Below are 11,786 nucleotides of genomic sequence, written 5' to 3'. Positions count from 1 at the left end.
AACAAATATTTCAGGTCTTTTTCTCACATCAAGTACATCAAGATCATCTCTTCTTATCTCTTGAAAATAATTAAACAAAATTCAGATATTTAATTAAAGTATTGCTTTAGATATTTGGAATTTTGAAGTTCATATGCACAGCATGTTAGAGAAATAAATGTTAGGCAAGTACCCACGTTGAGAAGCAATCAATTTTAATGGATATTCTTGAAACATGCATGGATATTACGGGACCATTCACGCGTTTCGTAAGCAGAATTTTAGTAAATTTAACACCTTGTCCCTCTTGTCAGTAATTCAGTAAAAGTTCTTCCCCCTCTCCTTTGCTTCAGTAAGCGAAAGTTGGTAAAATATTTACAAAAACTGTTTATATTTTTATTTATTTGACAAAATATAATGAAATAGATATTGTTGACGTAATTACGATTGATGATGGTTCGCCCCTATCACATCCTGGGACGGAACACACTTGGCGAAAAGTGGGTGCCATGGTTGCACCTCTGCATACCCCTTCGGGGATAAATGCGTGATGGTGTGCGTGTGTGTGTGTGTGTGTGTGTCTGTGTGTGACGTAATTATCGTTCAGATCCCCGTCCCCCTTCTCATCGAAAATAAGTTAACCATAGATCCCCCCAACCCCTTTTGTGCTTACGTAATACTTGAACTGCCCCTATTGGATACTAATTGTCCTTAATGGAACAAATTCGTATTAAATTAGTAATTGTTGGATGGTGTTTCTGTCGTTTATGAGCGGTCGTACCGTTTACCATCAGGCGACCGGTAAGCTCAACTCGTCATTCAAAGCAATAAAAAAACCTACGAATATAACTTAAATTCTCCTGTTTCTATATATCGAGACTATAAAGTAAACTTGCTGCAGAAATAAGGATGCTATGTTTCTTATGTTTACGTGAATGTTGGACATTGAAATAAAACTATTTACGGATATTATTTTTTAATTCATTTTTTTATTCATGATCTTATGAAAATATTGTTTAGTGAGAAAAGTAAGTCGTAGGTAATCACTGTTTATTGTTCTCAACATAATGCCAATGAAGTCACTATTTAGGTCGGACCGATTATCCTATAAGAAGGTTAATCTTTTTTCTTCTATTTAACACTTCCATTAGAATTCATAGTCATAATACCTTTGGAATACTTATAGAAAATTCTCAGGTAAGTATGTAGGTGTCATAACAATGTTTTCTTTTACATTAAATCGAACGGTAATTGATAAACTAAACACACATAACTTCGAAATGTCTGAGGTGTGTGCCTTGGGTTTTGAAGCTGCGTATATCTATCTTAGCAGACCGTTTCATTCCCGTCTAGGCGATCGTGCTGGAAGCTACGATTGTGCAAATTGTTCATAAAAGTAAGAAAATAATGCGACTACCCTATTGAGCTCTATTTCTCCACATTTTCATTTCTCGTAACATAAATCGTACACCGATAACGTATCTGCTCGTGATTTCATACAAGTGCGTGGTATTATCAAAAGCTAACATTTCAATAGTTATGTAAAGCTTATGTAACACTTGTACTATAAATAAATCTATTTCAATACAACTGTTCATTCCTTTGTTGTCTTTTATAAACACAACATGAACGCCATTTTGTTTGCTTGCCTGTTCGCGTGCGTGGCTCAGGTACGTTCGATAAAACTACGTAGCTGTTATGAAAACTTTATTAATTAATGATAATAAGAGTTATACGTGAAGTAAAATGTCTGTGTTAATAACTTTTAAAATCCATTTCAATTTTAGTGGAATGGTTCATATATTTATTGCTTAATTCTTGCAGTTCGTTATTGCTTAAGACAAACCAATGTTTTGCTCACGGATTGTATAGGCACGTTTGTTATGTTAACGTGCTCTATATTGTATTTATCTTTGCAGCCTTTTCCTAATTTACTAATTAAACTCCTTCATTAGTTTTATGTTCTAGAACAATCCCTACATAAAAACTGGATTTCGAAAAATATATTCCTATTTTATCAACATTAAATGTCATTATTAATATTAATATTACAGAATGCCTACGCACAATTTGGCCTCGGCAACCCTCTCGGATGCAATGGTCTTGGTCTTGGACCTATCAACCCCTTAGCTGGTCCATTCCCTGGCAATTTAGGTGCACCGGGTCTTGGTCTAGGCGGCTTGCCAGTCGCCGCAGGGCCGATCGCCTACGGTGACGTAGCCATAGCGGGTGAGTTGCCAGTGGGTGGCAACACTGCTATTGCTGGCAATGTGCCAGTTGTTGGCTACGTTATGTTCGAGGGCAACGTGCCTGCTGGAGGTATCGTGAGTGTTGCCAACGGCTGCGGTTGCGGTTGTATGTAAAGCTTTAATTTTTGTTATAAAAGGTGAAATAAATTAGTTTTTTTAAATGATGTTTTTTTTATCTTTTACCTACTATAAAAGCAATTGTAGCGTAAATATAGTGAAAGCGGATTCTTATATACAAAAGTCTGTTGGGTACGCCGTTGATACTAGGAATACTTTGCCCTTAAGGTATAGTGCGTAGTCCCTGCTAAATTCAAATTAAATAAATGAAATTTGAACGAACAAAAACGTATAAACGTATTGGACCTTACAAGGAAAAGAGCGTATTACGTTGTCGTGTAATACTAGTAATTCAATGATTTGAAAATGTTACTTCTTATTGCTGTTGGGTGGACAAGACGTTTACAATCCGTCGTAAATTAAATAACTTGCATTAATATAAATAGGTACATAATGCAAGCACGATCTTCAACCACAATATTATGGTTGACAAATGCTAACTAAGCAAATAATTACTGACGAGTTTATACATCATAAACACAAGTGCAAGTATTTTGAGCGCGCTACAAAAAACCAGTCACATAACGCCATCTAGTATCTCCATAAGTAATAAGTCGTGTGAATTTTGCAATCACAGTAATGTCACATTTATTGAGTATATTGAACTTGCATGAGCAGCAACTTTTGCGTTTGATATTGTTTATTTCACGTGTTGAAGTAACCGTATTTGTAAATAATATGTCTGGATAAACTAAGTATTGCAAAAGTTCCAGCGAAATCTTACAAGCACAAGTCAAGTGTCTTCACAGTGGGGAAAACTGCTTATAAAATTACGCTGTGCACGAATACCAGGAGGACTTTATCTAGCGATGACACACGAACTGAATATAAAAACATTAAATATTTTTCTAGAATGTAAGCTTTGAATATTTTCTTTCCTTATTATAGAAGAGACTTCTGCTGTCATCATGTTTATCATGAGTTATTCTGTTGTTTATCATGATTTAGACCTTTCGTCCACCACGCTGCTGCACATAGCCGGTTTCGTTCTATCATCAAGACCAAGTACGTATTTTTCGTCTGCAAATATTTGTTTTTGGTTAAGATGGAAAGTGAAAATCTATTTTAGGTTTTGATGCTCACGAAATAATATATTTTTTTTACTAACAAAAGACAATTATATACCAATATAAAACATCCGCGTTATCATAGTTTGAACTATATGTATATAGCAGACTATATGAGATATGATTTACTATTTTATTAAACGACTACACTAAAAAAAATATGGTATTCTTCTACATTACGTTTCACAGTATAGCAGTAAATAGGGAGAAGATTGACAAATTCATTTTTTTTTTTTCAATTATTTTGTATTATTCGTCAATGGATCGGTATTGGAAAATGTACCAACTAGAAACATCTTTAGAATACTCAAAAATATAGTATAAAAACAAACCAAAATATAAAAAATAATAAATTATGTTTTATTAAATAATAATAAATAAATTACATAAAATTATTATAAACTACAAATTATAATTAACAGCTGCCGCACCATCTGTTGCCACATTCCCAGTTAAAGCTACTGTACCGAAGACTGGCATTTGACCAGCAACCGAAACCGTGCCTCCCACTTCTAAACCATCTGCCAGTATATGAAGTCCAAATCCGTGGTTGGCAGGCACGCTATTTGCCATAGCATTGTTAGCTAGATTACCTAGGATTTGGTTATTAACAATATTCGTATTAGCTACATTTGGATGAGCTAAATTGGCATTAATACTAGGGGGTGAAATGGCTGGCATATTCGTGTTAGCGATGGGTAAATTGTTGGCTAAGACCGTGTTTGCTTGAAGAAGTTCCCTGTTAGCTATATTGTTTTGATTGATTATAGAATTAGCTAAGTTAGTATCGAATACATTTGTTTTACCTAAAAATGGAATATTTTTATTAATTAAATTTGAATTTAATAAGTTCATGTTACCTAAATTTCCATTAGGCATTTTAGTGTTTAAATTCATTGCAGGACTATTTAATTTCAGATTGACCAAATTAGCATTTAAATTTCTGTTAGCCATAACACCCATTTCAGCTACATTTGTTTTAGCCATATTAAGATTAGCTAAATTGGAATTAGCTAAATTTCCGTTCATCAAATTGATGTTTCCAATGGAAGTCATAGCATTGCCGACCATATTTCTTCCCAGTTGATTCAAATTTGTCGGACCATTCGCCAAACCCGTATTTAGCGTCGTTGGATTTGTTCCCATTCTGGCATTCTGATTGATAAGATTTAATGCTGAGTTTGTGGCGAGTAGTTGTGCTGATGTGAACTGCAAGAAAATAATATTTCATATAAATGTAGAAGGCCGCGACACTATTCGACAATTTAATAAGGAATATTTTGGTAGTTTAAAATATTCAAGAAGAACTAGGATTGATTCTTTAAAGACAAAAGTATGAAACGAATGCTCAAGAAGGCCGTTGGCGTTGGGAGGGCCTTAAGATCACCAAATTGTTTACTTTATTATCATATTAAACGGACGGATAACTTACCTTAATTAATAATAAATAACATGTGACAATTTTAATTGTACCCATTGTATAAAATATTAAACTACTGTACCATGTTTTCTGAAAGATATATATTTATACTGATTTTGTTTTATCGAGTTGTTGATAAAATCTTTTTTCATTCACAAACGTGCTTCCATTTCGAAAATGTGCATAATATCAAGATAAGCTATCAGATATTATCATTTAGAATCGTATGTTATGTTACATAAAGAAAGATCGTCTCTTTATTATTGGTTTGATATACAATGAATTTTAGAAATAACGTTTGACAGCAAATGGCACTGATGCCTGATGGTAGCTCCTTAATAATTGAAAAAAAGCCGACATGCAAACAATCCTGTCTTTTATATCCAAATTAAAAAAATCGCAATAATTATTTAATTCGCTCTCTAAAATAAACATACCATATTATTTTTTATTTATTTTTATGAGCGGCGATAGCCTATTTGTGTGTGGAACGGACTGCCAAGACGAATGTCCGCAGGTTCAAATCGCAAGGTCACACACCTCTGGCTTTTCTAAAAAATCATGTGTGTACTTATTCTTTGTGAATTTATCGTTCGCTTTAATGGTGAAGGAAAACATCATGAGGAAACCTGCACATCTGAGAAGTTCTCTATAAGAATTTCGAAGGTGTGTGGAGTCTACCAATCCGCACTAGGCCAGCGTGGTGGACTAAGGCCTAATCCCTCTCAGTAGTAGAGGAGGCCCGTGCTCAGCAGTGGGCAAGTATATAATACAGGGCTGATATTATTATTATATTAATGCGATTTTTTTTTATATAGGCTTTCCTATTATTATAGCGTTCCATGACAGCAGGTCAAAAGAATTAAATATTTTGGCCATATACTTACTGCTATTCTTAATATACATTAAAAGGGATCGAAGGACGCCTTCAGTAAGGGCAAACATGTTGTGCTCAAAGGTATTTAAAGTAACTCTGATCCCAGAATACTGTACTTAATTCTACACGTGCAGCCTGTGGGCCGACTGTGCGCTTATAACGTCCTTCGTTTACAATATAATAATGCATCCAGAGGGCTGTTGGAGCAGCCCCAATACTGCAGTCTATCAGGGATATTTGCGGCACACGCGTAGATTGCTTTTCCGCCCCGATGCGCAAACGTTGTTGGTCACTGGTATGTAAGGTGAGGGATAGTACCAACAGCTTTTTAAACATGTTTGCAAATAGGCTAGACTGTGCCTATGCGAACCCGTGCTGCAGGATGCATGCGCATGAAGAGTGCAGTAGTAGACACAATATTATTATTGTTATTTGTTAAACATAGTTTACTAACCCAAATAAGTCTGTTACTTGCTTAAAAATTATAATATTACAATTTTGTTTTGCCTTATTTACGATAAGGATTAAAAAAAACACAGCGGATCGTATAATTGTATGTTTCTGAAGTCGGGTAAAAATCAACTTATTTTCTTAGTAGTACGCAGCTATTCATAGTGAAATATAACTTATAATTAATTACATAAACGAACAAGCATTATATATTTTTTTTAAATATGACGCTAATGTCTTATCAGATAATTAACATTACTTTTAAAATAAATGTAATAATAAAAACATCAACAACAATATGTTTTAATTAACAGAACAGTGTATTTACACAATTAAAACTTTCCTAGAATAGTTACTTTTCCACTCACTGGCACTAAATGCGCATCATCCTTAGTAGGCATATTGTTCTTATAATCCATGGTTGATCCTGATTCTTCCAACACTTGACCAAACATAGGATTTGACATATCAAAATCCAGGAATACTGGAATCATGTCTATATTTGAATGCTGAGGCCCAAAAGGTGCATAAGCTGAATAAAATGGCTCGAAAATTGGCTCCATTCCAAATCCTGGTTCGACTATCTCAATAAGTTGCGGTTGTCCTGTCATTGGATCAAATATTTCAATAAATTGGGGCTGCGACATCATTGGAGAAAATGCTGGATCAAATATTTCGATGATATGCGGTTGTGGCATTGGACCCGAAGCGTGACCAAACATTGGGCCACCATATGGTATTGGTGCGAATGTTGGAACCATGTGCCCATGATCGATGGGTGGCATGTAAAATGGCGGCATTCCATAGTCCCATGCTGGGTACGCAGGACCTGGAGAATCATAAATTATAAGTACTATTTCTTCTTCTTCTGGAATTAATCCATCGTCGGACAAAGGTTTCCCCCCAAGAATTTCAGAAGTGGGTTCTGAAAATTACAATTCGAATTTCTTGTCAGTTAAAACAAAAACAAGTTGTTTTCTTCTATTTTGTGTATATCACTATGAAATACACAATATATCTTCATTTATCCAAATCAAACTTTAACTGATTTAAACTCATGTTATAAAAAATAGGGGCTGTCTTTTATCTTACAAAATATTTTTGTGTCATAATAATGGTGTGTTACTTCAGCTGCAAACCGTGAGGATCGGAGTTTGTTCCCAGATCGGGCTATTAACATTTATTTGAGTCTTCGATTTTAATAACCAACGTCCCAGCCTACGTGAAGACGTAGGCTGGCACAACCCCTATGGGTAAATAACTTTTACAAAATTCAGCAATGATACTAACCAGTGGTACCCTGGATAGTAACTCTTCCACTTGCGTTCGCCTGGCCACCAAAACTGACGCTGCCTTCTATCGGTACAGCAGAATCTTCTACAGTTGGATTTTCAACGTTGATATTATCATTTTCGGAGTCATCTACATTGTCTGATGAAACGCTGTGAATTTGCTATGAATAGAAAGATTTAACTTGACATCAAATAATGTTATGGAATTTGGACAAATTGAATATGGTGTTTCTTCTAAATGCCTGAATTTATTTTGAAGGTGTTACTATAGAAAGGTTCTTTATAATTAAATCATAAGCCGCAAATCTTGAACAAAATAATATAATGTCGCCGACTCCTCAAATAAAATGATTGAAGAGTTTGCAACCTTTTTGAGGCAAGCATTGCAGACCGAGTACAGCTAGTGATAATTGTGTCTTATGACCAATAATTATAATCGGCACCTTATGGCTTATTTTTCAATCTATTTTCACATTTTTATTAATTATAGCTTGCACCTGCTGCTCCGCCCGCGTCAAAAAGTTTTTCCGGGAAAAAAGGTAGCCTATAGCACTCAGAAATAATGTAGCTTCTTATTAGTGAAAAAAAATGGTTCAACAGTTCCTGAGATAAGCGCTTTCAAACAAACTAAGCTTAATGTCGGTTTAAAGGCTAATTTACTTAAGCGACATTTTTTTTTCGAAAATTTTTACTAAGTATCTTAATATAGTATCTTAATAAAAGATAGAAAAAAGTGCTAATTTTAAATATGTATGAAACTTAGTGTCGCAAAAAAAGTCGCTTAAGTCTTAGCCTTTCACCCCACGATGTAAATTAGAATAGATTAAGCTACTCATACAGCGAGGTCTCAAAACGTACTAACAAAATATTTACACTTTTAAATAAAAAAATGTATCTCAAACACAAATAAAATTGGCTACATTTTTAAAAACTCACCTCGATAAACGAATATGAAATAATAAGAAACACAATACTATAACAAATCATTTTCAATGCGGAACAAAGAACTGACCCATATGTTAATACGTGACATATATTTGAAATGACGGCTGACACATATCTGAGCTGCTTTACATAATGTTTTAAGAACTAATTAAATTTTATCATTTGTGAGTCACTAAAAGGATATTTTTATTTCGTAATTCAAGAAAATGTGTATAATATGAACGTCTGCTTGTGTGTGTGTTTATATAAATTATAATTTAAGAAAAAAAATATAGTTCCCATAATTTTAAGCATACTTTCATGTAGATATCTATCAGCATTATATTTATTCGAATCATTTGACTTAAAACTACTTCCAATGAAGTAGTCAGAGGCGCAGTGAGAGTCAATCAAAAGCGTAATCTTTTGGAGACACTTTTAGTTTATTGTAATTAAACTTTAATTAAGTAAATAAAAGGCCAATTAAATTATCTAAAAACGAAAGATCTGGAAAATACTTAAATTCGCATGCCAGTGCAACAAGGTGTTAGTTGTATTAAAAAAACTCTACGCAAGTTCTCATCAGTCCTCTACGACTATTACTAGTTGAGGAAACGAATAAAGTCATGTGATTTCGTTAGTTTATTCTTACATACGTGACTGGAAGTTTAGATTTTAAGGCTGTGTTATAAGTACAGTAACGATTTCTGACGTCAAGTTCCTTTGTACTACATTGTTATTGTGTTTGCCTTATAATCTAACTTTATTTGGATTGTGACTGGTTTATACAAGAGACGCGATATTAAAACGGGATATTCTGCATCCTCGGTTGCTTTGTAATAGACCTTTACGTAATTATTTTGATAATAACATATTAATGTGCATTAAAAATGCATACATCCTTATGTCTAAAATATTTGGCGCAGACTTAAAAGTCTGACTACAAAACAAATATATTATGCGTGGATTTCACTTACAAATATATTCTGCTTTCCTTCCTTCAGGTTATATTCATCCCATAATCAACTCACGTAATAAATGATGGGGACAATAAAATACAATGTAATAAAAGAGAATTTATTTTTATAATAATATGTACAAATAAATTACAGTAATTAAATATTCATAACCCATATCGTCACAAATTAAAATAGCTATTCAAACAGAACAGATCTTCTTTTAATTTCTTTTCCATTCTTCACCTTTTGTAATGGGATCAAAATTTCCTTCATTTATAACTTCTAGACAAAACCGCCTAAATATTCGGGTTCATAACAGTAACAGTCTCTGTTATGCCTGCGACTGGCAACCCATTTATTATCGGTAAACAGCCAAATTGGCCTAAATTTAATATACTGAAGTCTGCCAATTTATTTGGCGTGCTTAGTTGTATGTTCCCCAGTGATTCTTCGAAGTCTATGCTGGCTGGCAAATTGTACAAGGATTGATCGATGTTTAAATTGCCAATAATAGGCATATCACTCATTTGGGTTGTCTGCATTGTATTCAATGGTATCTGGGCATTATATTCTCCTGCATTGGTATTTACAATATTGTTAGACAAGAATCCATTCAAGTTCACAATATCCTTATACTGCATGCAAGAATTACCCAAGTTTAGTTCCACGTTTGACATTTGCATAGCATTGTTCATCTTGTTCAAGGGTGTTTGGTTATTGCTTATTAAATCATTTAATAAAATATTTTGTATATTTAAATTAGGCTGATATGCGTTGCCAGTATTTGTATTACTATCAAATTGAATATTATTCAGAGGCACTGTATTAGGACTCAGCAAATTATCGTAAGGATTATTCACCGTTTGTGGCATATTATTTAAAAAAGCATTATTAATTAGACTATCAGAAATACCAGTAGTCATTGCGTTGATATTTGGATAATTGTTACTAACTTGATTGGTTACTTGTATTGTATTTGTAACGGGAATAGCTTGTTCCATAGCTCTGTTCGCCATTTGTAAACCCATACCATTTTGCAAGTGCATTTGATTTTGGAAAGGTACATTATTTGTAATGAATTGAATTTTATCAGTAGGTAGTCCTGAATTTGAAGCCATATTCCTTATTGGTGCTTCAGCTGGAAGTGCTCTATTTTCTATATTATGTAATCCATTGTTCTCTTGCATTCCACGTAAAGCCAACAAAAAATTGTCCGACTGTTTATGGGCGTTAGCATATTGATTTTCAATATTAATTGGTTGATTCGACATTTTTATGTTACAGTAATCTTTTGTGTCGACATCCATAGTATTTAGGACAGTCGCGGTATCACCTAGAATTTTTGAAACTTGCATATTGTCTTTGAAAACGCACTTGTTATTCATAATCTTATTCAATAAATCCTTTTTGTCAATTTGTATACCAACGTTGTATTGGACGCCATTATTTAACAGCTTATTGTTTATTGATGACTTTATGGTTGGCACGTTACTAGTTGTGATACTTATAGCGTGAGATAACAATTCATTTAGTGTCGGGTTGTTTATCTGAAGTGGCAAATTATTTGTCTTTAAAGCATTGTTCCCCGCTTCATGTCTATTTGGCGCCAAATTAATTGGAAACAAGAAATCATTGCCAGCATTTATATTGTTTGCATTGAGTCCATTTAACTTACTACTTAGTTGACCATTTTGTAGAGATAATCCGATATTGCTAGGTATAGACTGAAAATTAGGCGCTGGTGGTGAATTTAGGTAGGTATTAGCCAGTAACTGGCTAAGGGCTGCATTAGATAATTTGTAATAGGAACAACCATTCTGATGTTGGGTTCGTACGCTCTGAAACAAAAATGGAAAGCAATCAGCTGTAATTATGATTAAGTTTGGAGACATTATAAATATTTTTATATAGCCACGATATCTATGTTTATAAAAACCCTTATGTCGAATAACTTAAGAGTTATGAATCATATCAAACATGAAGGTTAATCACTGTTTTAAAATGTTTATAATTAAGACTATGTTTTGTATAACTGCAAAATGCAAATAATATACCAATTCCAATTGCTTAAATTATATTTATCTACACTCTATAAAAAATAGACACGTTCATCTAGAAAATATATAAGTAATTTGTTAATATACGTTACCTGTATAATTATAAACGAAAATAACAAAAGGGTTTTCAACATTTCTACTTCAGTTCACATCACGATATACTAATACAAAATTACAATCAGTAACATCTTTTATAACTAAATTATCATAATGAACGTTCCTTATCTCCTTTAAATATTCTATGAATTTTGTGTCTTGTACGTGGTAAGGTTTTATTGACAGGTTATGTCATAGGACAATGGTCTCAGAATATCATTGCACTTGCATTTCTTAAGGAATAGCCATCTTTATTCCTGTGCATTTGAGTCTACTTTGACTTGCCTGGTTTCGAGTTT

At 33.6% G+C, this 11,786-nt stretch overlaps 3 protein-coding genes and 1 long non-coding RNA gene across 5 annotated transcripts; 1 reads left to right on the top strand and 3 right to left on the bottom strand.

Moving 5' to 3' along the window:
- The first annotated feature begins 1,577 nt into the window (after positions 1-1,577).
- On the top strand, positions 1,578-2,389 carry LOC115439754 (chorion class CA protein ERA.1). The gene is made up of 2 exons (XM_030163736.2): positions 1,578-1,649; positions 2,034-2,389. Exons 1-2 carry the CDS (start codon positions 1,605-1,607, stop codon positions 2,340-2,342), a joined length of 354 nt encoding a protein of 117 aa, XP_030019596.1. The 5' UTR covers positions 1,578-1,604; the 3' UTR covers positions 2,343-2,389.
- A 1,969-nt stretch (positions 2,390-4,358) lies between these two features.
- LOC119189623 lies at positions 4,359-4,887 on the bottom strand. Its single transcript, XR_005112517.1, has 2 exons — positions 4,845-4,887; positions 4,359-4,621 (listed from the first exon to the last, which is right to left on the bottom strand). It is a non-coding gene; the product is annotated as an uncharacterized LOC119189623 (long non-coding RNA).
- Positions 4,888-6,252: 1,365 nt separating this feature from the next.
- On the bottom strand, positions 6,253-8,510 carry LOC119189705. 2 transcript variants are annotated; one of them, XM_037440157.1, is made up of 3 exons: positions 8,388-8,510; positions 7,450-7,612; positions 6,253-7,084 (listed from the first exon to the last, which is right to left on the bottom strand). In XM_037440157.1, the coding sequence occupies exons 1-3, from the start codon at positions 8,436-8,438 to the stop codon at positions 6,492-6,494; spliced, it is 807 nt and encodes a 268-aa protein (XP_037296054.1). In that variant the 5' UTR covers positions 8,439-8,510; the 3' UTR covers positions 6,253-6,491. The 2 variants fall into 2 exon arrangements, with proteins under 2 accessions (XP_037296054.1, XP_037296055.1); XM_037440158.1 differs by having other exon boundaries at positions 6,253-6,988.
- A 928-nt stretch (positions 8,511-9,438) lies between these two features.
- Positions 9,439-11,578, bottom strand: LOC115439756. Its single transcript, XM_030163738.2, has 2 exons — positions 11,484-11,578; positions 9,439-11,172 (listed from the first exon to the last, which is right to left on the bottom strand). The coding sequence occupies exons 1-2, from the start codon at positions 11,523-11,525 to the stop codon at positions 9,631-9,633; spliced, it is 1,584 nt and encodes a 527-aa protein (XP_030019598.2). The 5' UTR covers positions 11,526-11,578; the 3' UTR covers positions 9,439-9,630.
- Positions 11,579-11,786: the final 208 nt, after the last annotated feature.

Source organism: Manduca sexta, chromosome 18, assembly GCF_014839805.1.
Source record: "Manduca sexta isolate Smith_Timp_Sample1 chromosome 18, JHU_Msex_v1.0, whole genome shotgun sequence".
Taxonomy (NCBI): Eukaryota; Metazoa; Arthropoda; class Insecta; order Lepidoptera; family Sphingidae; genus Manduca; species Manduca sexta.
This window is presented reverse-complemented; position numbering and strand designations above follow the sequence as displayed.

Bases quoted from the DNA above. Each gene is read 5' to 3' on its own strand.
- LOC115439754 (XM_030163736.2), top strand. From the start codon at position 1,605: ATGAACGCCATTTTGTTTGCTTGCCTGTTCGCGTGCGTGGCTCAG. The intron at 1,650-2,033 runs GTACGTTCGATA...TTAATATTACAG, and splicing joins TGTTCGCGTGCGTGGCTCAG to AATGCCTACGCACAATTTGG.
- LOC119189705 (XM_037440157.1), bottom strand. From the start codon at position 8,438: ATGATTTGTTATAGTATTGTGTTTCTTATTATTTCATATTCGTTTATC. The intron at 7,613-8,387 runs GTGAGTTTTTAA...TTCTATTCATAG, and splicing joins TTTCATATTCGTTTATCGAG to CAAATTCACAGCGTTTCATC. The intron at 7,085-7,449 runs GTTAGTATCATT...TGTAATTTTCAG, and splicing joins TACTATCCAGGGTACCACTG to AACCCACTTCTGAAATTCTT.
- LOC115439756 (XM_030163738.2), bottom strand. From the start codon at position 11,525: ATGTTGAAAACCCTTTTGTTATTTTCGTTTATAATTATACAG. The intron at 11,173-11,483 runs GTAACGTATATT...TTTTTGTTTCAG, and splicing joins TTTCGTTTATAATTATACAG to AGCGTACGAACCCAACATCA.